The 14568-nt window shown below is 52.8% G+C and overlaps 5 protein-coding genes across 5 annotated transcripts; 3 read left to right on the forward strand and 2 right to left on the reverse strand.

Annotated features, from left to right (window-relative positions):
- Window positions 1-174: 174 nt before the first annotated feature.
- Window positions 175-2449, forward strand: GUITHDRAFT_109695 (hypothetical protein; the record flags this gene model as incomplete). The annotated part of the gene is made up of 13 exons (XM_005831159.1): window positions 175-359; window positions 410-521; window positions 588-670; window positions 720-806; window positions 859-911; window positions 961-1021; window positions 1216-1267; window positions 1379-1496; window positions 1636-1703; window positions 1748-1815; window positions 1878-1940; window positions 2103-2235; window positions 2357-2449. The coding sequence occupies 13 exons, from the start codon at window positions 175-177 to the stop codon at window positions 2447-2449; spliced, it is 1176 nt and encodes a 391-aa protein (XP_005831216.1).
- A 2437-nt stretch (window positions 2450-4886) lies between these two features.
- On the reverse strand, window positions 4887-5204 carry GUITHDRAFT_109696 (hypothetical protein; the record flags this gene model as incomplete). Its single annotated transcript, XM_005831160.1, has 1 exon — window positions 4887-5204. The coding sequence occupies one exon, from the start codon at window positions 5202-5204 to the stop codon at window positions 4887-4889; it is 318 nt and encodes a 105-aa protein (XP_005831217.1).
- A 601-nt stretch (window positions 5205-5805) lies between these two features.
- On the forward strand, window positions 5806-8831 carry GUITHDRAFT_109697 (hypothetical protein; the record flags this gene model as incomplete). Its single annotated transcript, XM_005831161.1, has 16 exons — window positions 5806-5961; window positions 6427-6539; window positions 6605-6728; window positions 6779-6821; window positions 6888-6962; window positions 7012-7200; window positions 7258-7362; window positions 7425-7453; window positions 7504-7569; window positions 7623-7715; window positions 7776-7895; window positions 8204-8278; window positions 8338-8406; window positions 8466-8504; window positions 8631-8675; window positions 8790-8831. The coding sequence occupies 16 exons, from the start codon at window positions 5806-5808 to the stop codon at window positions 8829-8831; spliced, it is 1383 nt and encodes a 460-aa protein (XP_005831218.1).
- A 93-nt stretch (window positions 8832-8924) lies between these two features.
- GUITHDRAFT_139803 (hypothetical protein) lies at window positions 8925-11188 on the reverse strand (the record flags this gene model as incomplete). Its single annotated transcript, XM_005831162.1, has 14 exons — window positions 8925-8981; window positions 9036-9101; window positions 9282-9344; window positions 9399-9478; window positions 9652-9775; window positions 9981-10031; window positions 10082-10115; window positions 10278-10346; window positions 10395-10439; window positions 10485-10543; window positions 10597-10740; window positions 10788-10882; window positions 10931-10984; window positions 11182-11188. 14 exons carry the CDS (start codon window positions 11186-11188, stop codon window positions 8925-8927), a joined length of 948 nt encoding a protein of 315 aa, XP_005831219.1.
- Window positions 11189-11874: 686 nt separating this feature from the next.
- GUITHDRAFT_109699 (hypothetical protein) lies at window positions 11875-14501 on the forward strand (the record flags this gene model as incomplete). The annotated part of the gene is made up of 2 exons (XM_005831163.1): window positions 11875-12771; window positions 12921-14501. 2 exons carry the CDS (start codon window positions 11875-11877, stop codon window positions 14499-14501), a joined length of 2478 nt encoding a protein of 825 aa, XP_005831220.1.
- Between the last annotated feature and the right edge of the window lie 67 nt (window positions 14502-14568).

Genomic DNA, 14568 nt, shown 5'->3' on the forward strand with positions numbered 1-14568 from the left:
GGCGTGTGCATTTTGCAAGAAGAGGAAGATCAGATGCGACAAGATGCGGCCATGTCCGAGCAGAGGCACTCTTGTACGTACACTCACTTGTGTGCAGGCTCGCGGTGTGTATCGAGCGGACGGCAGACTGAATGCATGGGATCAGATGAGATAGAGATAGAGCGTGGTTGATGTATGAGCTGGTTGATGTATGAGCTGATACCCAACATCAGGACACACTCTGGATCTCTCCGACGACCAAGATGTGAATCTCGGAGGCTGCAAGTGTCTTTGCATGTTGACATGAGCTTGATTGTGCAGCTCGCGGATCCTCCTACAAGTGATTTCGTCGAAAGCTCGATTGCAGACGAGTACTCCCCGTAACGAGCGTCGACGGGTGTTGCACGGGGGATCTGATCTGCATGTACAGAATGGACGAAAGCCTGCAAAGCTCGTCGACGGACAGCACACTTCAGGTCAATGTGATCAGGCCTCTGCAGACTGCCATGCACTTGTACCTTCGGGATCCTGTTTCTGGGGAGGTGAGGCAATCAGAGGAAGACGTGCAGATTCTCTGATAGCGTGATGCGCACGTAACGTCTCTGCAGGTACGGGATGCTCACCTTGAAAGGTTGAGAATCCCGAGGCTGTTGATCAAGGCCTTCTTGCAAGTAGGATACAACTCAACACTGTATCCCTTCATTTTGTGTCTCCTACCGATACATCTGAAACATTGACAGGATGGTAAAGATGTTTCATGATATGCCATCAAACGTGCGATCGGCTTTCTTTCATGGATCGAATGCAATTGAGCTGATCGCCACAAGGTTATTACATTTGTTCTTATGCGTCAAGGAACTTTGACATCGCATCTTCCAGCTCTTTCATGGGAGAGTTTGCTATCATGAGACATCAGCAACAGGCTTCAGACAGTCAGCGATGATGGAAGGATTTTTTTATGCTGAATTTTGCACCTTCCAGGTAAACATTTGTTCAACATCGACAGCTTGAGAGATGCAGTATCGACAGAAGCAGGTTTGGGGTGAGTATCTCACAATGGGAGCGATGATGGATATGGTGAATGATGGCGATGGCGATGGCGATGGCGATGATGAATCGTGATGGTAGTGATAGTGCTGACGATAATGATGATGATTGTGATGACGAGGAGAGTTGAATGTTGAATGTAGTCAGATCATCTTCATCATATGATGATCATACTGAATCTTCGACTAGTTACTGGATCATGGAGATGGATCCAAACACGATGGTTCGAACAAAGGTCGAGGTAACTGATGTTGGTTCAACAACTGGCAAGTGTTTGTTCATACTTCTTTCTTCCGCGTCTTCTTCCTCTTCTCTTATCCTGTCCTCGCTCCCATGCTGCTTTGCTCTGCAGATAAGCTCGGGAATCGCCTTCTTCCTAAACATGCACCCGGAAGAAATGCTCGCACGCCTGGGAAACTGCGACAACGCCCTTCCTAACTCGGAGCTCGAGTTCTTCGGCAACATGACATGTCGCCTTTCTCCTCTTATGCATTGTTTTTCCTCCTTGTACAGCCTGACCTTTTCTCTCCGTGTTTTTTCTTCCGCAGTTCCATTTTTATTCTCCATGTTTTCCCACTCCTCTCTCCGACGTGACGATGACGTCATCAGATGAGATTGCCAAGGTCCTAGACTCAAGAATAGTCCGCAACGTCCGCATGATCCGACGATGCCCACGGGTAACGGGAGCGCGAAGGAGAAGCAGCATGACGTGGGATGGCAGAGCGGAAAACTCACAGATCCCTTGCTCGCCCGTCTGATCTCAATGAAGGAGCGAGATGCTCACGGACGGTGAGACTTCACAGAGGGAGAGAAGAGGAGGAAAAGAAGAGCGAAGGGTAACATTATATCAGGGTAATCCGCGTCATGAACGTGCTGCAGCGTCTTAGCCCCGAGGAGTACGACTCAGCATGCAGGTCCTCGCTTTCCTCTGAAGAGCTCACATAGTGTGCTTGTCGCCTTTCCCCTTCCCATCTACTTGCTCCCAGTGCACATCTTGACCTATGTGCTTGTCCTCCTCGTCCTCTCCATCCGCATCTTCCTCCTGCCCGTCTAGACGTATCTCATGCTGTTGCCAGGAACGAGCCTGAGACTTGCCGCCCTCTCATGGATTGTCTCGGGGACGTGAGAGGGGGGGAAGAGCTGCTCGAGTCTGCGAACTACGACTCGCTCTTCACGCAGAGCTTCGCGTCTCTCAACGGGAGCGCGCAGGTGGGAAGAGGAGGGTGACGTGAAAGCCAAGTTGAGGGGGAAAGAATGCCGGGATGGGTTGGGGGGGAAGGAGGGAGGGGCGGGGAGGAGACTGAGAGGCTGACCGATGCTGGGGGTGCAGGGATTACAACAAGCGCAGAAGCTGACGGAGAAGGTGCAGCAGCTGTTTGCTCCGTTTGTCGAGTACGCGACTTCGAAGGGACTGTTAAGATAGAAGAGTATGAGAGTGTCAAGTGGGAGGAGGATCAGGGTTGTAAACAAGTGATAAGATGCGAGTGAGTCGCCTAGTTCGCTGGCTCAAAGCTTCTCCACCATCCATGCTCCTCACCTTGTCAGACTGCCAGCAACCTCCTCGTCCCGACCAGTGACACAGCAAGGTTCAGGAGGAGATTACGGTACTAGCCTTTCAGATGTAGAGTGAGCTTCAGTTAGACGACTGTGATTTGCCTATAGACTCTGCAACAATCTCAACCCCCTTTACCATCTTACTGCTGCAATGATGCCGCTCGAAACCATGTAAAACATCCCAACCGCGTCGTGCTCGACAAGTGGAAAGAGACTTTGCGTTGCACCCATGTTGTTTTGCTCCCTGATAGTCGTTGCTGCTCCACCTGGAAGACCCGTAGGTTACCTTCGTGAAGCAAGCCCAGCAGAGACGGATCCAGCTCCAGCACAAGTGGTTCCCTCACAGGTGGGGCTGTGGCCGGAGACTATATACAGCTGCTAGCTCACTTCAGGCGCGAAGGGGGAGTAGACAGCGATGGGCATAGCAAGGACTGCAGGACTGCTAGGAATACGTCTCAAACCGTCTACCGCTGATACTGCAATCACTGAGCAAATGTGGTAGAACACTACAACAATCGTGATCTGAAGGAAGCTCGACAACGTCTTGTTGGTAATGGTCACATGAAGGATTCCTTTGAGTCTATCCTTGTACAAACTCTTGACACGTTCCGAGGATGGAGGGGTGGATGGAGAGATTCCCCGTTAGTTGTAGCCAGCGTCCGAGCGAGTCGAGGGATCCACAGCCTGTGACTTCACTGATCTGCTTAATGCGTTGGATTACGTAGTCTCGCTCCGCACTGTCCCCTGTCTCCATGAGGCTTGCGACGAAGTTCCATGCGTCTCGTCCGAGAATGACTTTAGGGTGTTCGAGCTGCATCCCCCCTGTGTATTTGGGGGCCTGGAATATGATACTTGCCGTGGAGAGGGCCCGGGGCGCTTCCAAGCGGCTCGCATGGCTTGGGTTCACACGTTGTAAAGCTGGTCTAGTTCCTCGTCGTTCCTATGCATGATGGCGGCGGAGTACCGAAAGATCGTGACTATAGAGACAAGTCTGCCAGTGGGCGGAGCTGGAAATCAACGCAGGGAAAAGCGAAATATCGGGGTATGACTACCGCCTCCACTCGGAGATCCAGGAGGTGTGCACAGTTAAAATCAATCAAGTATCTGCCTGCCCATCAATCTTTCCGGTACCTTGGATTCCGGGTCGCGATTCACGCACAAACCTGCAGATATAAGAGGCATGCCGCTCTCTGATCTCCTGGGAGGACGTGCATACAACCTTCGAGAAGGAGTACATCCTCACAAAGACCAGAGAGCTTGGTAACAAACTTAAGGGCAAGCACTACCTACCAACACAGCTGCACTGGGTTGTAATTGTTCCACTAAGTCGATCGGTGAGCGCAGCTCTCGGACGCTGTCTGTCAAGAGCGCTACGTCGTCTGCGTACCAGCTCTGATGGTAGTCCTGCCCACCAAAGCTGACCGTCCCTGGGACCGTGTCCAGGAGTCTTGCCAGCGCCGATGTAATGCACAGAGCCAAGATAGGCGAGAGAGCGGAGCCTTGCAAGATTCCCTTGTGGAGCTGTATTTCTGCAAGTGGTCCCTGGTCATCTAGGATCCGAAAGGCCATCTCCTCCAGACATTTGCCTAGGATGATTGAGTCCTGATCTGAGAGCCCAAAGGTGCCCAGAAGATGCAGCACAACCTCGCGTCGTATGGTACCAAAGAAGTTGCTAAGATCGAGATACGCGACAATCAGACATTGTTTCCGGGCCCCGGATTGTCTGTAGCAGTTTCCACGCCTGTCTTTTGCAGCCTCTTCCTCCTCGGAAGCCCCGGGGTTGCGTCGGGTGGAGCACTTGGTGTTCCTCCAAGGCTGTCGTATGCAGGGCACCAAGAACTGGTTCGGCAGTTGTCTGCCCCTGATGAGATGTTCGAAAGGACAGGGCCGCAGTGGTCAATGTAGTCGCTGCCGTTTCCAGTGCTGAAGCTACTAACCGCGGGCATACCCCAGGCCTCCCTGTGCCACAACGCTGGCAGGGTCTCTGCTCTTCGGGGATAGCATTGATCGCATGAAAGAACTCCGTGTTGGCCTGCTTGTTCCTCTCTTGTGCTCGTTGGTGCGTTCAGTGCATCGCTGCAGGCCCTCCAGTTATGCGACGATAGCCCTCGTGAATCGAGAACAGCAGCCCGCTGTAGTATCGTGCGTATCCCACGAGGTGCAGGTTATTTCGACCTGCGCTGCGTCGTGTCGTCGCTGTATCCGAACCTGTATTACGTCTTGAGCCGCCCTCGCGTAAACAAAAATAAAAATAGCATTCATCATGGAGGACTGCAGTGCCACGTTTAGCGTCGTGCTGGTTCGCACTAGGGCCACTGATTCGCTACTACACCATCCTGGTCCTCCATGACGGTCAGAAGGAGTGTCGCTATATCCTGCTCCGCTCCAGTGACTACAATCTGGTTAGGATGCTGTTGTCTTGGTGATCCCGTGGTTCGGATCTTAGCTGCGGCGAAGTTCCTCCATTTCCCCATGATTTGGTGAGTCTCCTCCGCTTGCATCCTCACCTGCTCTTGCTGCCCCTGTGCTTCCTCATCGGTCTGACCTTCAGGGTCTCCCTCTACACGCCCGACCGAGCAGACGCGCTGGAGGCAGACGGCGACCAGACGGCGAGCCGTGGACATGGCTGTTTGTATCGAGTCGGAGTAACGCACGGCATGACGATCTGCTACATGCTTCCTCGAAGCGAAAGAAGCACTCAGCGCTCATCGCCCACGCGAGGAAGCAGCCCCCCTCTTCGGATTAGCCCAGTTGCCACTTAAATCGAATTGACCAGATAAGCCGAGCCACTTGCTTTAGGTAACTTCTTGACTAAATATCAGTCATCTTGATTGATTTAAAGACATTCTAGCTGTCTTCCAATCTGATTTAACTACTTTTCACTTAATTTGTTTCTTTGTTAAGTAAAATTTAAATGGAAAAAAATCTCCTTGCTGATGTGTCCAGTACCACCCCCAGAGAGCCTATACCCTAGTTCCTCCATTCAGTACCCCTACTTTTTCCTCTTAGTACCCCCTGTTTTGGCACTGCCATTCCAAGTTTTCACATGCCTACCGAACCTCGTGGTTCCACTCTCCCATCCAATTACCACCCCTTCAAAGAATGACCCTACCTATCAATTTAGAGCAAAAATGTTATGATATAACCCGTGCTTCCATCACCCCACCCCAGATCATCCACAAATTTGCTAAGGGGTTCCACCACTCCTTCCCCTCCTTTCACACCATGGTAGCTCGCAAGGGCGATGGCGTGAGAGCGCGACCAGTGACGGAACAGATCCTTCTCGAAGCTGCCAGAATCTACGATGCGCGAGATGAGGGCATGGCCAAAGATCTCAAGTCCTATGCAGCATTCCTCTCGCGTCAGGATGCTTTCACAAAGGTGAGAGGAGAATGGGGGTTGCACGTGGTGAAAGGGCAGAAAAGTCGGCGAGAGCGAATGTGAGACGTCATGGTTGGCATGATGGATCTCGGATATAATGATGTGTACGAGCAGCTGACGAACTAGGGCTAGATTGTTTTGGGTTAGAACCAGAAGAATGTGGGGTTGTTGTCTTGAGAAAGACGGGTGCGTTGAGGGTTAGCGGCCGCCGGTGATGGTTGAGATGTAATGAGCCCATGAGTATCTTCGAGGATGGATCAAGTTTGTGATTCCACTTGACGAGAAATCTTGTAAACCACTCATGTGGTTCTACCTGTAATCTTGAATGTCAACTGGGGCATCATTTGCTTCTAGAATGTTCCGTAGATGACAGAAGCAAGCGTGCGTGCACAGTGTGTCTTGTGGTCTATCCTTGTGTCCTTGGAGATGTCCGACTTGTTAAATTAAGTCGTTCTGTTGTTCCAGCATCTTCCCAAGGACCTCCTTGAACGCGCCGTCAACATGCGGCCTCCCAGAGACAGGATCACCTGCCTGCTCATCGGTAACCACTCCGCGGGAAAGTCCTCCTTCACCAACTGGTGGGATGAAGAAAGAATCTCTGCTGATCTTCGTGCTGAGCTGACAAGGTTGGCTGGTGCTTCAGGTACATCGGGGAGAAGATCCAGAAGGAGAGTGTTGCGATTGAAACCGCCGGCATCACGATGATCAGGCGTGGAAAGCAGCGCACGACATGGAGGGGGCCCCAGACCATGAGCGCATTTCCTCATGTAGATCTCACTTGTTGTTTCTCCCTGATCCCTGAAGGATGTTGCTTCAGATCCAAGGCCTGAAGAAGATCGAGGGCGTGACAGATTTCCTCAGTGAGTTTTCATAACACCTTGGATCTCCGAATAACTAGAAGTTGCTGCTGACCATCACATTCCCAGCCACGGAGTTCTCGACTTCGGAGGAGAAGAACTTTCCTCTCGTGGAGTTCATTGACACTCCTGGGCTCACAGACGGTGTTGTTGCAAAACTCCTACTGTTCCTGTGGTAATGGTGTCAGCACAGGGACTCTCAAGTATCCTTTCGATGTTGAGTCGGTCATCTACGAGTTGGCCGAGCATGCGACTATGATCATGGTCTTCCTCGATCCGATCGGCAAGGCTCTTGTCAGTCGATGCATGAATGTGGTTGAGAAGCTGGCGGTCAACCATTCGGCAAAGATGTCGTATTACCTAACCAAGTTCGACACTGCCGGTAAACTTGCGGACATTGTGCAGAGGCGAGTGCGTCCGGACTGATGGGATGATGCAGGGGATGAGATCGATCGTACCAACGTCGTCTCACAGATTGTTCAAGAGCTTCAAGGACGCGTTCGCGCAACCCACGCGCTGAAGCTGCATACTATGTTTTTGCCAGGTTTGCTCGTAGAGTATGATAGAAGCCTTGTCACCTGACAGCTTTCTGCTGGAAATTTGCAGATCGTGCTGACGAGCAGACGAACCAGAAGGTTTGAAGAACTTGAATAGCAAACTTGGATGCTGACATTCTTCCTCATAGGTGCCGAACAAGATCGGAGAGTTGTGTCAGAATATTCGCATGGAGATAGACAGCAGAGTTCAAGATGTACGGAGAGCCGCACGACATGACTGCGCTGTGATTGACGTCTCTGTTCCAAGGTGCTTGACGAGCTTAGCAAGGACTGCGAGGCGCTGAGCAAGATAGTCGATGAGAAGATCGAGCGCAACAAGAAGTGTGCCAGTCACAACGCGGTAGATCGTGACATGAGGTTTCTGTTTCAACGATTTTGATTTGTTTCCTTGTTTTCATAGTTTGCAACCGTATGGAAAGGGGTTTTGTCGTCTGCTTTCATTGTGTTCCTTTCAATTTTCGTCATTTGGGCGCTTTTGAACTACGCGGACACCGATGTGATCGGAATCTGCGAGCAGCAGGTTTGATATTCTTCTGCGGGCCACGCTACTCACTCCCCTAGTGCTATTCCTCGTTTTTGTTTCTGTCTGTCTCTGTCTCGAGTGTGTTGACAAGATGTACAAAATGAAACTCCTGGCGTTGTCTAGGGAGAACATGTCACTGTTCACAAATTGCCTGGTTCTACCATCAAGGTATAGAGGACTCCATGAAAGGAATCTGTTGATATTGTTCATTTGTGTATGCTCAACGTCTTTTTTTTTATTTTCTTGTGTTCATCTGATTGTTCCCTCCACGTGTTTCACAAGTCTCTTGTAATGGAACACAACAGGAAGTGAAGGATCGGCCAGTCAACAAGAACGTATATTGCACGATCTTGCGCTTCGCCGGAGGCGTACCAGCAGCGGTGAGGAGAAGAGATGGGATGAAGACTGACAAGAAACTCACAGAGGTTGTCATACACAGGTTCTCCTGATCGTTGGGGTTGTGTGCACTGCTCTGTTGTGGTTGAAGAAGACAAAAGTTGTTGAGCAGGTGATTTGACGATGGACGACGTGAGGATTTCTGTTCTGAACGTTTTTCTGTCTTTGCAGCTATCCAGCGATGAGATGAGACGTCTGAAGGAGATTCAGGTTGCTCACGTTTATTCATCTCGTTTTCTTCATCTCGGTCCTGCTCCGCTCCTGCTCCTGCTCCTGCTGCTCTTCTCTGGTGCTCTTGCCTGCTGGTCTTACTCTCTCCCCCCCCCCCCCCTTCAGGATGACATCCACAACAACATCGAGAAGAGGCACAAGGAGCTCAAGGTGTGTTACTTGTCCCTCCTCATCTTCTCCACTGCCTGGTACTCTGTGCGGGGTAGACAATCTGCTTCCTATCCCAATCCCCTTTTCTCCTTCCATGGTAATCATCTGCTACAGAAACGCCTCACCGACGATGCTCTGGAAGATCATCTGGCCTAACTTGCCCTTGCCTTGGTGCAACGAAACAGACACTCTTGTTTCAAGTTTCTTGTCGTGTATGGTTTGTTGATATCGGTAGTTGAATTCCGTCGATCATATTGCTTTACACCGCCATGCTGCTGCATGCCCCTTGCTCTTGTCAAGTTTTGCCTGCATCGAAGTCTAAGACACAGAAAGACAGGGAGAGGAAGACTTGGGTAGTACCACAAGCAAGTGCCCAGCTGCAGCTGACGGTTCTTGACCTGTCTCTTCTCGCGTTGTGATGTACAACTGTTGATACGATCAGAGTTAAGTCGAGTAGGAGCCGTGGGGGAGGAGGGGAGGCGACAAGAGTAGAAGATCAGACGAACAGTAACTGGACAAGAACGGGAACAAACGCAGAAACTGATGAGGAGCACAACATGAGGGAAGTAGGGGAAGGGGGGAGCACAATCGCAGGATGAAGGAGACCTCTTGCAAGTCCTCTCCTCCAAACGTGCAGGCTGTGGGTCTCTTCACCGGTAGCTTGAACCTCTACATGCACGTCAGATGGCCACGAGCTCTGTTGCCCTTCTCCTCCTCCTTTACCTGCACCTCCTCCCCAGTCTCCGCATCGTACTGGGCCACTGCACCGCCTTCCCCGAGGGTGACCCACAGTAGACCATCGGCTGCAGACGCATGAGAAGGAGCCAAAGGGGGAAAGGGAAAGTAAAAAGGAGGTGCTGAAAGAAGGTAAGGGCAAGAAGGTGAAAGCAAGTGGAGGAGAAGGCAGGAGGTAGAGGATGAGCAGGATGTTCTGAGAATGCGATTGGGAGGTAGCAAGGAAGGAAAGATCGGCCACCATCGATCGTCATGCCGTCAGGAACGCCTCCTCCATCCCCTGCAGTAGGGATCTTCACCACCTCTTTCCTTGAGCCGACCTCGATGCTTCCATCCTTGTCGTCATAATCGAATCTCGAGACCGTCTGCAGCATCGTCAGGCACACGGAGGAGGAGGAGGAGGAGGAGGAGGAGGAGGAGGAGGAGGAGGAGGAGGAGGAGGAGGAGGAGGAGGAGGAGGAGGAGTCGGGTTTCCTGTCTAGCAGAGTCGATAAAGTAGAAGGTGTCATATCCTGCATCGCTCCTGCTCCCGCATCATTTCCAACTTTGCAACTCCCTTCCCGAGCATACCCAGGTCTCCTGAACCATGTCATTCCATTCGAAAGTTGTACGTCCGTCAGACTGCAGTGCTTGTATGAGAGGTGTGGGCAACGTCCCCGACCTCCTTACACAGTTCGGAACTTCCCGTCCTTGTCCAAGACATAGCTGAGAGACTTGTCAACGATGCAGCATATCCCCTTCCCCTCGTTCCCTTCTCGCCGCCCTCCACCCCTCCAATCTTCCCACCTTCTCACTCCTCCCTCCCTCCCTCCCTCCACCCCCCTCCCTCCCTCCCTCCCTCCCTCTCCTATCAACATCAACACTTACAGCTTTCCACGAGGAGCTTTCTCATCTCTCCACTGCTTGTTCATAGTTCCAATCCACAACCTGCCTTGTCTGCCACAGCCTCTGGTCAGGCTGGCAAAACCTCGCGCTCCCACTCACGGGTCGCACTTGCCGTCGTTGAAACGAAACCCACTGGGACACTCCCTGCCATCACCTCAGGCCATGGCATAGCATGCCTTCATCCCTTACCCCTCCGGCAGCGTCGCCAACTTCCGCACTGCCTCCTTCCCCTCCTTCTCCACGTCCACCTGGAGCAAGGTGTCGCTGCCCCCCCACCGCAGCGACCGAGCGTGCTGCACACCTCAAAGATCGAGTCTACGACCGCCGCATACACTCTCCTCCTGTCGGGACCAGGGACCACACAGCCCACCTCCCCTTCAAGCTCCCACGTCTTGAAGCTGCCGTCCTTGGGACTGTGACTGTGAACCTTCTTGCCGTTGATGTCCTGGGGGATACTCAGCGTCTCGAACGTGCCAGGCAAGCTATCTTCACCACGAAGTAGAGGACGTGCAAGTCTTCATCCCAAACTGGGCTCTCCCCAAGGATACACTTGCACTCCACAGCGGACCTTATCGGATCCCGCTCTCCTTCCGTGATCAGAGTCAGTCGAAGGGATCAGGGAGGGGTGCGTTCACCCTCGTCCTCCTGGCCCTCTTTGCCTATCTTGATCCTCTTCCTCGGAGACTCCTCTGAAAGGCAGGGTATCAGCTACTGGTCAATCAGCATATCTATCCCGCCCCCGCCCCGCCTTCCCCCATCCCATCTCTTCAAGTCTCGTTTGCTGAATTTTTCTCATCATCTGTGATTCATTCTCCTGCTCCTTCCAACTCCCCCTTCCCTCCTCCTCCTCCTCTCTCCTCCTCGCTCCCTCGCTCCCTCTTCTGACCTGCCATGTTGGTGGTGGGCGATCCGCCCTCCGCCTCAGTATCATTGTTTTAATGTTAAAAACATTTTTAAAATAACTATAATTATATTTTTGATTAGACTTGCATCAAGGTCCTAGCACACTCTAAGCTGTTTCTATAAATATATGTATATAAGAGAAGATTCTAAGCCATTATAGGTACAGAGAGGGTTTTTTTAGATTCTATTTAGTGAATTTTAAATTCATTTTAGATGGATGGATCTATCTAAAATTAGGTCTATATGTTGACTATACTTTGCAGGTACCTCCCATTCTCTTTATAACCTTTAAAAGTATTTTTGAACAGTAACAAAAGGGATGGGGGAACACGATCTCGCTCTCAGCGATTCCCCCGATTGCGCCGGGGGAGCGTCAGGGGGTGAGTAGAGGGAGTGGACGGGAGGAAGAGAAGGGGGGAAAGGGGAGGAAGAAGAAGCGAGGAAGAGGAGAAGAAGAGGGAGAGAGGGAGGGAGTGTGTGGGGGGGAGAGAGAGAGGGAGAGAGGGAGAGAGGGAGAGCAGACATTGGGAGTTTTGAGTCGTGAAAACAAGAAGTTGAGGGTTTTGAGACAAGGGCGTCAAGTTTGTGGCAATGGGCAAGGCAGACGGCTCAAATTGTAGAATTTAAGGCTTGCCAAGACCGGAAGAGTTTTCCCGCAGGGAAAATTTTGCGAAAAATGAAGGTCGAGGAAATCGAGCAGAAGCAGAAGCAGGAGCAGGAGCAGGAGCAGGAGCAGGAGCAAGTGCTTGAGCGGGAGCTGTCAGAGGACGAGCTGGACCTCGATGGCACAGATCATCACCATCTGCAAAAGTCGATCTTTCTGCGATGGAACTTTTATCGGAGCATGTGGACGTACTGCCTCGCTACGAGCTTCATTGGTTCCATTATCATCTACGTGGTCGACGATATCGCCTACATCGATGCTCTCTTCTTGTCCATCTCCGCCTACACAGGGTCCGGTCTCGCAACAGTCGAGATGTCGGCGGTCAGCAACAAGACCTTCATCGTGCTCTACGTCATGATGAACCTGGGAGGGATCATTTTTCTCCTCCTTCCCCCCATGATCTACAGAATCCTTGCTTTCAACGCGCTGCAGCCCGAGCTTGAGGTATTCCTGTCCAAGCTCGAACTACCCTACTCCCCGCAAACTCAGAAGCTGATCTGGCTGGTGGGGGAGAGGAGGGCGCAGGTGCGAGGGCTGCGGATGGTGGTGATCACAGTGGCGGCATACATCCTGGTCATCATGGGCTGTGGGATCGGAATCTTGTATGGGACCCTCTCCGTTCGCCCGAACCCACCGGAGCTGGAGGAGAGGGGCCTAGGAAAGCTGTGGAACGCAGTGTTCCTGGTGTCAAGCGCATTCTGTAACTGCGGCTTCACGCTGACCTCTGACTCCGTGTACTGGATGAAGACCTGGCCTGAGTGCTACCTCCTCCTCTGTTTCCTCATCCTCGCTGGGAATAATTTGGCTCCGATCCTCCTGCGCGGGTTCGTCCGCCTCGTGCACTTCCTGGCTGGGCAGCTGAAATTGGATCGAGGGGGCTTGCGGTATGCGCTGGACCACAGCCGGCAGGTGAGGGATGAGCGTGAAGACAACGAAAGGAGGGAGAGAGGAGAGGAGGGGAGGAGGAGAGACGGGGTGAGAGGAAGGAAAGGGTGGGAGGGAGAGGAGCAGGAAGGAGAAAGGAGGAGGAGGAGGCAGAGGGTGACGAGGTACTGCAGATGACGACTCACCTGCTCGACAAGGGGCAGACGCGCGTGCTGATCATCATCCTTGTGGCCATCAACACCTTCCAGTTCATAGCTTTCCTCTCCTCCTCGCTGCAGAGAGAGGAGCTACTGGAAGGCTACGGGGCCACCGCCATGGCAGGAGCAGGCTTCTTCCAGACCATCTCCACGAGGTCGGCTGGTCTTCAGATCTTTGACCTGAACCATCTGAACCAGGGCATGCACATCATCTACATCCTTATGATGTACCTCTCAGCCGCCCCCTTCGTGAGCAGGATGTACGTCTCCGAGCAAACCCTGGACAGCGACGGCCGATCGGTCCCCACTGTCTCCTCTGTGCATGCGGCAAAGGCAAGGTTTCAGAGTCAGTACCTGTTCCGCCACCTCTCCTTCCTCCTCTTCGCCTTCCTCCTCCTCGCCTTCATCCATGACCCGAGGGCGTACAAGTACTACGTCCTCCAGCCCTTCCCCATCCTCTTCGAGCTCGTGTCTGCCTACGGCAACGTTGGGCTGTCGCTCGGAGTTCCCGGCAAGAACTTCTCGCTGTGCGGAGCCTTCAGCGTTCTGGGCAAGCTCATCATCATCTGCGCCATGCTGCTGGGGAAGCACAGGGGACTCCCAGCACACACCGACCTCGTCCTCAACTTCAGGCACACGAGGCTCAAGAGGCAGCTCGCTCTCGCCAAGGAGGAGGAGGGGCTGCCGTCAGAGTGGCGGTGGTCAGCGCACAAGAGCAGGAAGGTGGTTGACATGCAGGCGATACAGGAGGGAGAGGGAGAGGTAGATGGTGTTCTTCCTCCTCCTCTTGTGGTCCCGGCTCGTGCAAAATCAAAGAAGGAGGGTCGCCATGTGGTCATCATGGCCGAAGGAGGGAAGCCAGAGCAAGAGGAGGAGGAGGGTGCGGAGAATCCACAACGGCATGACGACGGTGGTCACATACCGAGGAAGCAGACGGACAAGGGCATCAGGCACTCTTCCTCCAGGAGGGGCGAGCAGCACAAGACTTCCTTCAGCCATCGCCTCCTCAGCAGGCTCGACCCATCCCCGAAGCTCTCATTCACTCGACCCAAGGCTTCTCCTCCTACTTTGCCCGAGCAGGGGATGGGGGCGGCAAACATGGAGGATCTCGAACTGCAACTGGACACCAGCTTCACCAGGAGGAACAGGAACAGGACCCAGTCTCCTTCCATTAGATCGTCCGATGCCGTCGATCCTTCCTCTCTTGCTGTCAGCTCCGTCAGCTCCCCTGTCATCGAAGCTCGCGACAAGCGCCAGGGCCTCGCCGGCCTCATGCACTCAGCCTGGGATCGACTGTGGACGCCAGCGATGGAGGACGAGAGAGAGAAGATTCAAGTAGAAGATCTGCTCACGAGCGACACGTTCTTCAACCGCATCTACACGCAGGACCTGAGCTTCCATGGCCTCCCGAGCGCGAGCATGGAGGAAGGAAACGCTCATCACGTGGAGAATCGCCATGCCTCCCTTGAGTTGATCAGGAGAACTTTCTCCAATAGAACGCTTGTTCGGCAACATGAGCTGAGTAACGACATAGACGAGGATGCCATGTCCGTATGATGTACCCAGTAGACCAAGAAATGGCAACTTAGCCGTTCAAAGCAAGGAGATAACGATTTCAGTCAGA

The sequence above is a fragment of the Guillardia theta genome, assembly GCF_000315625.1.
Source record: "Guillardia theta CCMP2712 unplaced genomic scaffold GUITHscaffold_41, whole genome shotgun sequence".
Classification (NCBI taxonomy): Eukaryota; class Cryptophyceae; order Pyrenomonadales; family Geminigeraceae; genus Guillardia; species Guillardia theta.